Below are 13,199 nucleotides of genomic sequence, written 5' to 3'. Positions count from 1 at the left end.
GTAGAGTACTCGTAGAAGTTGGAGTTGGAATTGAAGTTGGAGGTGAAGCCAGGATTGGTGGGGCAAGGCATTATACAGCATTCTACAAACACAGCACTCTGTACAGATACCGTGACCTTTATTATTTAATGCATTCATGACATTTACTATTCACCGAGTTAACTTGAAATTATTGTACATCGTATTTGAGTAAATCCCACACTGCCTAGATTGTACCTACCCTCTTTAAAGTATGCAGTAGAAAATACTAGTATGTATGCAGTACCCCAGATAAGCATCTCTGCCTCCCCAATGATTGGACCAGGTGCAGGTACAGATGCATCACAGCAGCCTGGTTCTCAATGGCGGCTCGGATCGTCAATCACGACGATATAACTGGTTAGCGAGTGGAGACCAGATATTCAAGCCTAGAGAGTATCGAGTATAGCGAGGGGCAGCTGCATAGTTCGTTCGGATCTTCCATGTTTTCTTTTTTATACTTTGGTGAGTTGCGAGCTACGATTATCTTTGTTACCCAGGTACGGTCGAAGATGTGCAAAGTATAGTGTAAACATGTAATGGTAATTCATCTCATCTTGATATTGTGTCAAAATACACTGGCAAGAAAATACAAAAAGTATATCAATCGCTAAGTCCAAAAATGCAATGCCAGCTTTTCAACCCCACTTAATCGTGCACGAGCTCACGAGCTTAAAGCTTAAAGCTTATCGCTTACAGCTTCTGCTGGGAACCGGCCTTGTTGAAGCGCTCGAAGGAGGAGACGGGAGGGGCCGAGTTGGGGTTGGGGTGGTGCTTCTTCAGGGCCATGGTGATGGGGTAGTTCATATCCAGAGTGGCCTTGGGGTCATCGGTCTTGGGATTGAAGTCAACAACGAGGTCATCCTTGACAGCGAAGACGGAGTCGATGTCCAGGTGAGGGTCATCGGAGGGGTAGATCTGGTTGATGACAGTGGCGTAGTCGGGATGGGTGACCATCAGGTGGATGTGGGCGGGACGCATGGGGGAGCGGTCCATGATATTGAGGAGGACACCGGCGGGGCCATCGGTAGGCAGGGAGTAAGGGGTAGGGTGGTAGCAGTACCAGTAGAACTCGCCCTTCTCGTTGGAACGGAACTTGCCGCGAAGGTTGTTCTCGGACTGAGTGGGGTCCTGGAAATCGTACTGGCCGTTGGCGGAAGCTTGCCAGATATCCAGAACAGCGCCGACGATGGGAGCACCGGTCTCCATATCGGTGAGAACACCGTGCATGTAGGTGACCTGACCGTTGGGCTTGGGGTCCTGAATGATGGAGTCGCCGAGAGCGCGGAAGGGAGCGTTGGGGGACCAGAAGGGGCCCAGAATAACGTTGGAGGTGGGGGACTCGCCCTTCTCGGTGACGATCTTGTTGGCGATCTCATCGACCAGTGACTCGAGACCGATCACATCGCAGATACGGTGGCACTCGTTGCGAATGGGGGTGCTGATCTTGCCAATGGAGTTGATGAACTCAACACCCATCATCCACTCAGCGGGAGTCAACTCGACCTCACGAGCGAAGTCGTGAATGTGAGTAATGAGGGAACCCAGGATCACGCGAGCACGCTCGGGAGTGTTGGGACCCATGGCGTTAACCACATAGGGGGTGAAGTTGGGGTCGAAGCGGGAGTTAGTCGACATGGTGGTGGTGTGGGGTATAGAGATGGGGATATAGGGTTATGGGATATAGGATAGTAAGTGCAAGTGCAAGTGCAAGTGCAATGATGAATGAGATGAATGAGATGAATGAATAATTGAAAAGATCAGTGGAGGAGACCTTTTTATAAGGATCTCGTCAGTGTCATCGACTCGACAGAGGTCCCTCAGTGGTCACTTGGTTAATCGGCAGAGAATCCGGAGTTGGAGGACTTCCTCGGCATCGGCGACTCCGCAACTCCCGGCGGGAATGCGTTTTCTCTTCTGGTTGAACCAGTCACATCAACTCAATTATTCCGTTTCCTAACCTCTAGGAAAGGTTAGTGCCATACTCCATCCATATCATCTGGATAATCGCTGCCGCCCTCGCTGCCGACTCCCCCGGCCCCGCCAAAATCTTATCCCCGCCGCCTATATTCTGTATCCTCGACTCGGCTGAGAGAGCTGCATCCCATTCTATCCGTATATCGTATCGTATGATTCGAATTCTACGTTCTTCCCCTTTCTTGTCCAGGAACATCCCGGGCTGTATCTCCAGCTCCAAATCCAGCTCTAGCTCACGACCCTTTTCGCAATCTCCTATCACCACCATGAAGCACCACCTGATGGTCGGGACGTGGACCGCCCCCGGGCGCATCTACACCGTCCAATTTGATGATGAAGCTCTCACCTTAGATCTTGTCAAGAAAACAGATATTCCAGAGGCCGAACCCATCTCATGGATGACCTTTTCTCACGACAAGAAGGCCATCTATGGTGCTGCCATGAAGAAGTGGAATAGTTTCGCCGTCAACAGCCCAACTGAAATTGTTCACCAAGCTTCCCACCCTGTCGCCGGTCACCGTAAGCTTCTCCCCTATTGAAAGGCTGCATGAGATCAATTGGAGAAATTCAATTGACTCTCCTTTACTCTCCTTTCGCCCATCCATACTTATCTTTTTTTTTCAGCTCTCGCTGCTAACGCCGACACCAACACCCGCGCCATCTTCGTTCTGGCCGCCCACCAACCCCCCCCTACAACGTCTACGGCAATCCATTCTACAACCACGCTGGTTACGGTAACGTCTTCTCGGTCACAAAGGACGGCCAGCTTGATCAAAATGTGCAAAACTACGAATATGACCCCAAGACGGGCATCCACGGCATGGTCTTTGACCCCACGGAGACCTACCTTTACTCCGCCGATCTCTCGGCCAACAAAATCTGGACGCACAAGAAGGATGCCGAGACCGGTCAATTGACTCTGCTCGACTGCCAGGAGGCTCCTCACCCAGGCGACCACCCACGCTGGGTGGAGATGCACCACACAGGCAAGTATCTGTATGCGCTGATGGAGGCGGGCAACCGTCTGGCTGTCTACGTGATTGACGAGCGCACTCACAAGCCCGTCTTTACTCACATTACCTACCCACTACTTCCATCCGGTGAGTTAACCCCCCTCTCCCCTCCCCCTCCCCCTCCTCCTCGAAATCGCTTTTCCGGGGATCCAGATCGACGGTTAAGGTTAAGGTTTACCAAAGACTAACGATTGCCCCAGGCCTGCCACCCTGGAATAAGTATCGTGGCGACGTGACTTTCACAACGCAGAGTGGCGAGTACCTGTTCGCGACGACTCGATCCAACCATTTCGATGTGACTGGCTACATCACCGCGTTCAAGCTGGGTCCCTCTGGTGAGATTGAGCGTCAGCTCTTCATCAACCCCACTTCGACCAGCGGTGGCCACTCCAACGCGGTCAGCCCGTGTGATTTCAGTGATGAGTGGGTAGCCCTGTGCGATGATCAGCTTGGATTTGTAGAGATGTATCGCTGGCGTGATGAGAAGCTGGCTCGAGTGGCACGGGTCGACATTCCTGAGCAGGGCTTTGGTATGAATGCGATCTGGTATGATTAGATGGGATGAGATGGATAAAATGAGAATAGACCAATGATAGAAAATGAACATAATTGAATATACTAGTACAAAATACTGTGGTAACCACTAACTCATAGTTTATACTTGTAATTTATACTCGTAGTGACTCTCGGCAGTGGCTTCGGTTGCGATTTGCTTTCTTCCGGCAGTGAGGGGCAGTGGGGGAGACATTTGCAAAGCATTTACTATATTCAAGTTCTTTTTTATTCTTGTAATCTTGTATTCATTATCATTTATTCCCTGTTTACTTCTATTCTTTCTGTTCTCTGTTCTCTGTTCTCTGTTCTCTGTTCTCTATTCTCTATTCAATCTCCCCATCTCCCACAATGCCTACCTCTGGCCTCCTCTACGTCACGATGCAGCCCAAGGGCTCGCTTCCTGACGCTCAATTCCACGATTGGTACAACTCGGAGCATGGTCCGCTGCGTCTCCGTCTTCCCTTCATTTCTAATGGCTTTCGATTCCGGGCCACCGATGGCGAGAAGCCCGAGTATGTCGCCCTCTACGACATCACCGACATGGACGAGTTGACCCGCAAGACCTACCTCGATCTGCGAACGGATCTGATCAAGACGGAGCGTGAGAAAAAGACCATGGCTCAGATTGACGTCGGTCGGTTGCTGTATGACCTCGTGGATGAGCGCAGCATTCCCAATTACCGCCCACTGGAATCGCAAGCCGACACCGATGCCGAGACCCGCGGCAGCGTCATGATCGCCGTCACTACAACCACCCACCCAGACCCCGAGAAGCAGGCTGAACATGACCGCTGGTATCGTGAGGAACATCTGGAGATGCTCTCGCGTGTCCCCGGTTGGCGCCGTAGCCGTGTCTTCGTGACTGCTGCCATTGATGCCCAGGCCCCGCGTGAGACCCTCGCCCTGCACGAGTATGCGCCCGTCAACGGCCTGGGTGGTGATGCCCACAAGGCGGCCATGAACACCCCTTGGCGCGAACGTCTCCAGCAGGATGTCGTGACCTCGAAGCGTCGCCGCGTTTACCAATGGTACTACACTTTCGGCCCTGCCCCGCGAGAGCTCAGCTCGCTCACCAGCCCCGACTGCGCCGGACCCTGGTCCTCCAACGACGGTAAGACTCGCACTCTCCCCTCCACCACTCGCCCAGCCGTCGAATCCTACATAACCACCGCCGATGGCGTCGAAATCCCCTACCGTCTGGAGGGCAGCACCGACCCGGACGCACCCGTCGTGGTGCTGAGCAACTCCATCCTCGTTGACTGGCACATCTGGGATCGATTCGTGGACGCCTTCCTCTCTCGCCAGGAGAACCAGAAATACCGCGTTGTCCGCTATCTCACTCGCGGCCGTCACTCCGCCAGTGGCACCCAACCTGTCAACATCGACGTGCTTGCCTCCGACCTCAACACCCTCCTCGAACACCTCCGCGTCTCTCCCAAGGGCGCCCGCCTCATCGGCGTCAGTCTGGGCGGTGTCACCGTCCTCAACACCTCCCTCCTTTTCCCCGAGCGCGTGGGCGCCTTCATCTCCTGCGACACAAACTCATCCGCCCCCGAATCCAACCGCAAAGCCTGGGGCGACCGTGTCGCGATCTGCGAAGAAGAAGGATCGGTCAACGCCGAGCAGGAACCTATCGTCGGGGAGAAATTGGCCGAAGTGACCACGCGACGCTGGTTCGTCCCGGAGTCCTACGAGACACAGCCCGAGGTGCTAGCGCCGGTAAAGGAGGCGGTTCGCAACAATAGTCTGAAGGGCTTCGCGCACAGTGTGCAGGCACTTTGCGCCTATGATATTCGGGAGCGCATGGGTGGTGCGACAGTACCGGGATTGTTTGTTGCCGGAGCGAATGATGGAGTGTTGCCGCAGACGATGCAGAAAATGGCGGCGGATCTGAAGGGAGGTGCAGAGTTGAAGATTATTGAGAAGGCAGGACATTTGCCGATGGTTGAGCAGCCCGAGGCATTTGCTGGGGTTGTGAGTGAGTTTTTGGGCAAGATTGATGGTAATTAGAGTACCCTAGAGTATACTAGTAGTACCCAGAGCTACTAGACTGGTAAATATATATCACGATCATGAAGTATATACTCTTCTTTACTACACCGTCCTCCAGCACTAGCAGTACTTTATACTTATTGAGTTATTAGTAGTCAACCACACTTTAGGGGTTTAGGGTAAAACAAAAGTAAAATAAAGTACCCAGATAATGGTAGTAAATTCACTGGTATATACTACTATTTATTACTATTCCCTAAAACCCTAATATATGGCATGACTACCTAGTACCAGTACTCTATACTGAGTATACCATACTTTAGGGTTTTAGGGTTAGAGAAAGAAAGAGTGATAGTGATAGTGAATATTCTGATATATACTACCACTACCACTACCACTACTATCTACTATCTACTCTTTACTGTTCCCTAAAACCCTAAAGTGTGATATAGCGATATCTAGTAGCAGCACTTTATACTGAGTGTACCATATATTAGGGTTTTAGGGTTAATGAAAGGAAAAGAAAGAGTGATAGTGAATACCCTGATATGTACTACTACTACTGTCCCCTAAAACCCTAAAGTGTGGTATAACTATGTTGTATACTGTGGAGGGCAGGCTATATATGATAATTGGAGTTAAAAATACTCAACAATGGAATGGCGCAATGGTTAAGCTCACCGAATTCCTTCGGGTGCCCAGGTTCGAATCCTGGCTCCGACATTGGTCGGAGTGGCGCAGTGGTTACCGCGTTCGGCTGCTATTTCCAGTCATCCATTGTTTTTGTTTTATTTTTTGCTGTGTTATTTATTACTGCCTCATTTTATTTGATTTTATTAATTTATTCTGATTTATTCTATTTAGTTGTGGTGCTCAAGTGCCCTCGTCACTTGGACTGTTGGTGGATCACCTGGTCTGGACTGCTCCTACTAACTACTTCTCTAGCTACTCCGACTTCACTCCTCCTTCTCCCCTCCACATCCCCGCCATGACCGACAATAAGGTCCCCCCAGCCGGGGCCAGCCAAATTCAAGCCCAATGCCGGTCCCGACGAGTGGCTTGAAGCTGCAAAGGACTGCAAGTATCTGTCCGAAGCCCACATGAAACAGCTCTGCGAAATGGTGAAGGAATATATGATGGAAGGTGAGTGAACCTGACCCTCAACCCACCCTTCCTCCTCCTCCTCCTCCTCCTCCACCACCACCACCACTCACACAGACACCTCCTTCCACTAGAATCCAATATCCAACCCGTCGCTACCCCCGTCACAATCTGCGGTGATATCCACGGCCAGTTCTACGACCTTCTCGAGCTCTTCCGCGTCTCGGGCGGAATGCCAGATGGCACCGAGCTTGATGCCCCTCAAAACCCCCCCCGCCGTCATTACCTCTGCCGACATCGAGCCTCCCTCCTCCATCACCGATCCCAAGGTCCGAAATAAGATGCGCGGTTCTCAGCACGATGACGAGGAAGGCGAAGACCCCGAACCCTCTCACACTCGCTCCGCCAGCGAGACCTCCTCCGCCCTAAAGCTCAACCGCAACTTTGTTTTCCTGGGAGATTACGTCGATCGCGGATATTTCAGTCTGGAGACTCTGACATTGCTGCTGTGTCTGAAGGCAAAGTGAGTGCCCCGCCCGCTCAGTAGAAGGCATAAGCATCGCTACAGAGTGAAACGAAGGCTGACACAACTCTCACCACTCACAGATATCCCGATCGAGTGACATTGGTGCGAGGTAACCACGAATCCCGGCAGATCACCCAGGTATACGGTTTCTACGAGGAATGTTTCCAAAAGTACGGGAGTGCATCCGTGTGGAAGGCCTGTTGCCAGGTTTTCGATTTCATGACGCTGGGCGCCATCATCGACGGCAAGGTTCTGTGTGTCCACGGTGGTTTGAGTCCCGAGATTCGCACTCTCGATCAAGTGCGCGTGGTGGCTCGTGCCCAGGAGATTCCTCACGAGGGTGCTTTCTGCGATTTGGTTTGGTCAGACCCGGATGATGTTGAGACGTGGGCGGTCAGCCCCCGAGGCGCAGGTGAGTGAAGTGATCTGTTCATTATTCTATTGGTGACAGACACCATTAGTCGGTTTGTTTGGAATACTAATGAGTGGTGCGTTTCTCTTTTATAGGATGGCTTTTCGGTGATCGTGTGGCCGATGAGTTCTGTCATGTCAACGACCTGTCGCTGATTGCACGAGCTCATCAGCTCGTGAACGAGGGATATAAATATCATTTTACCAACCAGAACGTGGTCACCGTCTGGAGTGCGCCTAACTACTGCTACCGGTGTGGTAACCTGGCGTCCGTCTGCGAGATCGGAGACGACCTCAAGCCCACCTTTAAGCTGTTCAGCGCCGTGAGTGATGACCAACGACACATGCCAACGTCGCGGCCGGGCCGCAGCGAGTACTTCTTGTAACATGTTTGCAATTCGATTCGAATCGATTCAATTGCAATTGCAATTGAAATTGCACGGGCGCAGGCGTTGGGTTGACCTTTGGGAATGATGAGCATACATAATGATCTAGAGACGAAATCATGTCTATACTCTCTGTTTTGACTGTTGGTGTACCTGTTGGTGTAGTTTGGGCGTAGCTGTAGAATGTAGGTGTGTATACTTGCTTAGGTCTGTCCCCGGGGTGTTCCACCACACCCCAGATATACTAGATATACTAGATATACGGTACTCGGTACTCAGTACACGGCAGATGAAATCCGGAGTACATCACGGCAGTGCAGTTGAATTGATTTGCTGATATGCAAGTTGTCTGCCGAGTCTTCCCCGGAGTGGCAACCGGAACGAATCCCGCAACATCCGGAATGCATCCCGGAGCACCGCCATAAAAGTCACGGTATGACCCCCCGGGAAAATGGACGAATCCGACGCACAGATAACTTCATATCGAAATCATGCAGCCCAAAGAAAAAGTCGACGTGCTCATCTGCGGTAGTGGATCTGCTGGTCTTTGCGCGGCCACTTGGCTTGCCCGTTACGGTGTGCGCTGTAAGGTGTTAGAGCGCCGTGATGGCCCCATGGTGATGGGCCAAGCGGACGGAGTGCAGTGTCGCACCGTCGAGATCTTTGAGAGCTTTGGAATCGGCGAGGAACTTCTTCGTGAGGCATTCCATGTTCTCGAGGTCAACTTCTGGGCCGACGATGGTAATGGAGCTATCAAGCGGACTGGACGCACCGCGGATACTCAACCAGGACTATCGCATCAGCCTCATGTCATTCTCAACCAGGCCCGCATCAATGGACTTTTGATTGAGTTGATGCATAAATATAATGGCCAGGAGATTGACTATGGGTACAATGTTAACTCCGTCCAGGTCGATAGTGCCTCTGCAGCAGATCCTGAGTCCTACCCGGTGACCGTGACTGCCGACAAAAATGGGAAGACCGAGACTTTCGCGGCGAAGTATGTATTGGTGAGTATGATATCCTCTTTTCGGTGCTTTCCAATAGGGGAAAATATCTCTAACTCAATGCATAGGCCTGCGATGGTGCCCATAGTACCGTGCGCAAAGCTCTGGGTTACAAGATGATTGGAGACAGCAGCGATGCCATCTGGGGTGTGATGGATATGATTCCACAAACCAACTTCCCTGACTTCCGGAAAAAATCAACCATTCGATCCAAAGCCGGAAATATCATGATCATTCCCCGAGAGGGTGACAACAACAACCTCACTCGATTTTATATCGAACTAGCCCCGGGAACGAACCCGAAGGATGTCACACTGGAGAACCTGCAGCGCAAGGCCCAGAGCGTCTTTCAACCTTACCAAGTGCAGTTCACCGAGACCGTTTGGTGGTCGGCATATGCTATTGGTCAGCGCCATGCAGACCTTTTCCACAAAGACCACCGCGTCTTTCTGGCGGGTGATGCGTGCCACACCCACTCGCCCAAGGCCGGCCAGGGCATGAATGTCAGCCTGCAGGATGGGTACAACATTGGCTGGAAGCTCGGAGAGGTCTTGACAGGCCTTGCTGATCCATCACTATTGGAGACATACGTCCTGGAGCGGCAAAAGGTTGCTCTCGATCTCATCAATTTCGATCGATACTTCTCCAAACTGTTTTCCTCCGGCGCCAAAACCACACCCGCCGAGTTTCAAAAGGGTTTTATTGAGTCTGGTAAATATACCGCTGGAATGACCACTAAGTACGATATTTCTTCAATCACATCTTCCCTGGCATCGACAGAGCTTGCCTCGAATGTCGTCGTCGGCATGCGGTTGCCCAGCGCACAAGTCGTGCGATTCTGCGACTCCAAGCCTCTGCAGCTCATGACATCGCTCAAATCAGATGGCAGATGGCGTATCATGGCTTTCACAGGCGATATTTCTATCCCAGAGAACCGCACAAGATTGAACACGGTATGTTTGTTGGTGCGAGGAGAAAATCTTTGCATTCACAAGCTAATATTTTGCACAGCTCGGAGAATATCTTTCTTCTCCAGATGGACCTATTCGCACCTTTACACCACGCTCGCATGATCTCGACAGTCTTATTGACAATATCGTAATCGGCCACGGTAGACGATACGATGTCGAGCTCGAGCAAATCCCAGAGTGTTTCTACCCAATGACTGGCAAGAATCAAACGCGGGGTAAGCTATACACCATAACAGCGTCAGCGATAACTTTGAAGTATGAACTAAACTGAAAATCATCAGATTTGCACAAGATCTACTACGATGACGAGAGCCACAATCAAGGGCACGGTCATGCATATGAAGTCCTAGGCATTGACCCGAAACAGGGGGCTCTAATAATTGTCCGCCCCGACCAATGTGAGTACCATCTTATGAACAGCACAACGCTATGCAGCGTAACTAAACGTAATTCTAGACGTGTCTGCCGTGATGGATTTGACCGACTATGCCGAGATTGGCACTTTCTTCAATGGATTTCTCCGGCGTCAAACGTAGGTTGGCAGTCCCTGGATGTGACGAGAATGTATGAATAACATCAAGGTATAGAGAGAAAGAGAATAACTCTCAACCGTCCCTCTCTAGTTGAGAGTAGGCTATAAGAAAGAGTGTGATTGTGGAAGTACGCGGCCATATAGAATTTACAACCATGGCGTGATGGCGGGAATTATTGTAACAATTCACATAAGCATATGCATTATTGCGACTAGTTTTAAGATAAGATACCTTTCAATCATGAAATTGAAAACATTTACTCCGTACCCGTAGTTAATTGCCCGTACATAGCTTTAATTAACCGCCAATTAAATGGTCCCTAGGTGAACGTATCCGATCGGCGAAATACCCCCACAGACATGCAACCAGTAACTAGTTGACAAAGATACGGTTAATAATTGAAAAAAGCTGCATTTGCAAGGTTATCTCTCTTTAAAATCCGCTTAATCATCGGAACTTTCCCAATTGCATAATCACGCCAGTCAGCTTCGGAGGCTGCGATTGGAGGCCGAATGGATTTTAAAAGGCTGACAAACACCGAGCGGAGCCATTCCGCGCACTAGCAACGTCGCGCCATTCGAATCAAATTCACCATCGCAGATGAGGTGATACAAAAAAAGAAATATGGCTGATGACGTGCGCAAAATTAGGAATCGGCCTGGTTGGAAATGGTGTATATAAGTGTCAATGCAGTCCGGCCATGAGGAGGTTTCACTAAATACTAGTAGTTCACTACTATCCTACGGAACCTGAACCCTAATTGCTCATCTTCCACTTCTACACAATTATGGCTATCTCTAAAGTGGCAGTTGCCGGAGTAAGTCAATATTAGATGGTTCCTTTCCACAGTTCCTTGGAAATGGCTGACCAGAATAGGGAACTGGCAACCTCGGTCCAGCCATTGTCAACGCCCTCTTGACTGCGGGTTTTGAGGTCACCGTCCTCAGTCGATCCTCGTCACACAAACTGGATCCTCGCGTCAAAGTGCAGGAGGTTGACTACAACTCGCAAGACTCTCTCACCACAGCACTATCAAACCAAGATGCGGTCGTTAACGCCCTCGGAGTCGGGGTGGTCGCTCGTGAAATCCACCTTCGCCTTGTGGAAGCTGCCCACGCCGCCAAGGTCAAGAGATTCATCCCATCGGAATTTGGCAGCGATACCGTACACCACTTGACTGCACAACTGCCCGTATTTGGCGACAAGGTTGCCGTTCTGGAAAGACTGAAGAAGATCTCAGCTCAGGATCAAGAGTTCAGCTACACCGCAGTTATCAACGGCCCTTTCTTCGACTGGGGTCTTGAGAAGCAATTTTTCCTCAACCTTGCTGGCCCAACGACAGAAATCTACGATGGTGGCGACGTCCCAGTGAGCACCACAACTCTTCCCGGAATCGGCCGTGCTGTCGCTGGCGTTCTGCAAAAGCCCGACGAAACCAAGAATCGCCCCGTCTACGTCGCAGAAACAGTCTTCACACAGAACAAACTGTTGGAGTGGTCTGGCAAGGCCGATAAGATCGAGAAAATTCCTGTCACCACCGACGAGTTGGAGCGGAAGGCCTATGAAGCTATCAAGCAGCCCACGCCTGACGGTGCCACATTCGCCCGCAACCTCATCTTGCGAGCTATCTTTGGAGGCAAATTCGGAGGTCATTTCTCGAAGACCGACAATGAGCTGCTTGGGGTGAAAGAACTGTCTGAGTCGGAGATTAAGGATTTGGTTAAGGAGTATGTTTAGTTTGAGAACAATATAACTGCTAATTCTTATTTTTCTAACAAAGAGCCTATCTGCTCCTCAAAGGTTAGAAACTTAATCTAATGATAGAAGTGGCCAGTAATATTATACAGAAAAAGATATACACTAGTATATAGCCAGGCTTGCATTATGAGTGAACGCAGCCGATATACGTTAAACAAAGCAGGTTTAGTTGAGCAGGTCTTGATTTTCTGCCTCTTGTTTAACATACATCGGGTAAATTTCGATTATACTGGGGCGTCAGGGCCCCTAATTATGAACTACTACTAGTAATTCTGGGACACTGGTGTTACGTCAATTGCGGTTATGGATGGCCCGTAATTGAATATCCCCATTGGGATCGGCCCGCTGTTTGGGAAATTCGAGGCATCATTCGGCGGTCATAAGAATTTTCATTTCCTTCAACTTCTAGCTGGCTTGGAATTTCCCTTTCAAACCTCACACCTACCATCAACAAGAAGTTATTCAAGTTAATTCCACATACTCTGCTTTCCGCCAGGGCTTTCACCATGGTATACGGCAGCAAGACCTTTCGAGTTAACCGATCTGGTTGCAGTTTTCAGCTGCGTAGCTCAAAATATTCGAACTGCCAAGATATCGTACGCGACATTCTCAGAGCTGAGCAGGATTTACGAGAGTTGGTCCAACTTGAGGAAACTTAACACAACAGGGTTCTAGCCTTAAAGAAGGTCTCTCATATTGAACCAGACGCGACACAGCTAGAAAAGATCGAAAAGCAGCTAGAGGAAAATCAAGCAAAGTACGCAAGAAAAGCATACGATCTTTACAGATGCGAAGTTTCAATTCCAATAGAGCTCAAAGATGCCTATGATAGCCTGAGGCAGAATCCTAAATGGTTCATGCGCGAGGGGATGGTCAAGGATTGTTCTCAATGAGGCGGATGTTGCACCCGGGAATGTGGATGCTGCGAGCGAATCTACTAAGAAAGGCCAC

The 13,199-nt window shown here is 50.3% G+C and overlaps 6 protein-coding genes across 6 annotated transcripts; 5 read left to right on the top strand and 1 right to left on the bottom strand.

Moving 5' to 3' along the window:
* Window positions 1–711: 711 nt before the first annotated feature.
* On the bottom strand, window positions 712–1,656 carry N7509_011432 (putative catechol dioxygenase; the record flags this gene model as incomplete). Its single annotated transcript, XM_056636069.1, has 1 exon — window positions 712–1,656. The coding sequence occupies one exon, from the start codon at window positions 1,654–1,656 to the stop codon at window positions 712–714; it is 945 nt and encodes a 314-aa protein (XP_056486689.1).
* Window positions 1,657–2,261: 605 nt separating this feature from the next.
* N7509_011431 (lactonase family protein) lies at window positions 2,262–3,564 on the top strand (the record flags this gene model as incomplete). Its single annotated transcript, XM_056636068.1, has 4 exons — window positions 2,262–2,514; window positions 2,620–2,729; window positions 2,753–3,095; window positions 3,209–3,564. The coding sequence occupies 4 exons, from the start codon at window positions 2,262–2,264 to the stop codon at window positions 3,562–3,564; spliced, it is 1,062 nt and encodes a 353-aa protein (XP_056486688.1).
* Window positions 3,565–3,911: 347 nt separating this feature from the next.
* On the top strand, window positions 3,912–5,573 carry N7509_011430 (putative alpha/beta hydrolase; the record flags this gene model as incomplete). The annotated part of the gene is made up of 1 exon (XM_056636067.1): window positions 3,912–5,573. One exon carries the CDS (start codon window positions 3,912–3,914, stop codon window positions 5,571–5,573), a length of 1,662 nt encoding a protein of 553 aa, XP_056486687.1.
* A 1,322-nt stretch (window positions 5,574–6,895) lies between these two features.
* On the top strand, window positions 6,896–7,979 carry sitA (TOR signaling pathway phosphatase SitA; the record flags this gene model as incomplete). The annotated part of the gene is made up of 3 exons (XM_056636066.1): window positions 6,896–7,179; window positions 7,263–7,594; window positions 7,690–7,979. 3 exons carry the CDS (start codon window positions 6,896–6,898, stop codon window positions 7,977–7,979), a joined length of 906 nt encoding a protein of 301 aa, XP_056486686.1.
* A 491-nt stretch (window positions 7,980–8,470) lies between these two features.
* On the top strand, window positions 8,471–10,493 carry N7509_011428 (putative phenol 2-monooxygenase; the record flags this gene model as incomplete). The annotated part of the gene is made up of 5 exons (XM_056636065.1): window positions 8,471–8,989; window positions 9,055–9,939; window positions 9,998–10,172; window positions 10,239–10,355; window positions 10,414–10,493. 5 exons carry the CDS (start codon window positions 8,471–8,473, stop codon window positions 10,491–10,493), a joined length of 1,776 nt encoding a protein of 591 aa, XP_056486685.1.
* Window positions 10,494–11,277: 784 nt separating this feature from the next.
* On the top strand, window positions 11,278–12,227 carry N7509_011427 (aromatic alcohol reductase; the record flags this gene model as incomplete). Its single annotated transcript, XM_056636064.1, has 2 exons — window positions 11,278–11,307; window positions 11,367–12,227. The coding sequence occupies 2 exons, from the start codon at window positions 11,278–11,280 to the stop codon at window positions 12,225–12,227; spliced, it is 891 nt and encodes a 296-aa protein (XP_056486684.1).
* Window positions 12,228–13,199: the final 972 nt, after the last annotated feature.

Source organism: Penicillium cosmopolitanum, assembly GCF_028827165.1.
Source record: "Penicillium cosmopolitanum strain IBT 29677 chromosome Unknown utg000009l:1.0-9042332.0:1.0-9050551.0, whole genome shotgun sequence".
In the NCBI taxonomy this organism is placed as follows: Eukaryota; Fungi; Ascomycota; class Eurotiomycetes; order Eurotiales; family Aspergillaceae; genus Penicillium; species Penicillium cosmopolitanum.
The sequence above is the reverse complement of the archived record's forward strand: the minus strand, read 5'-3'. Positions and strand labels throughout refer to the sequence as shown.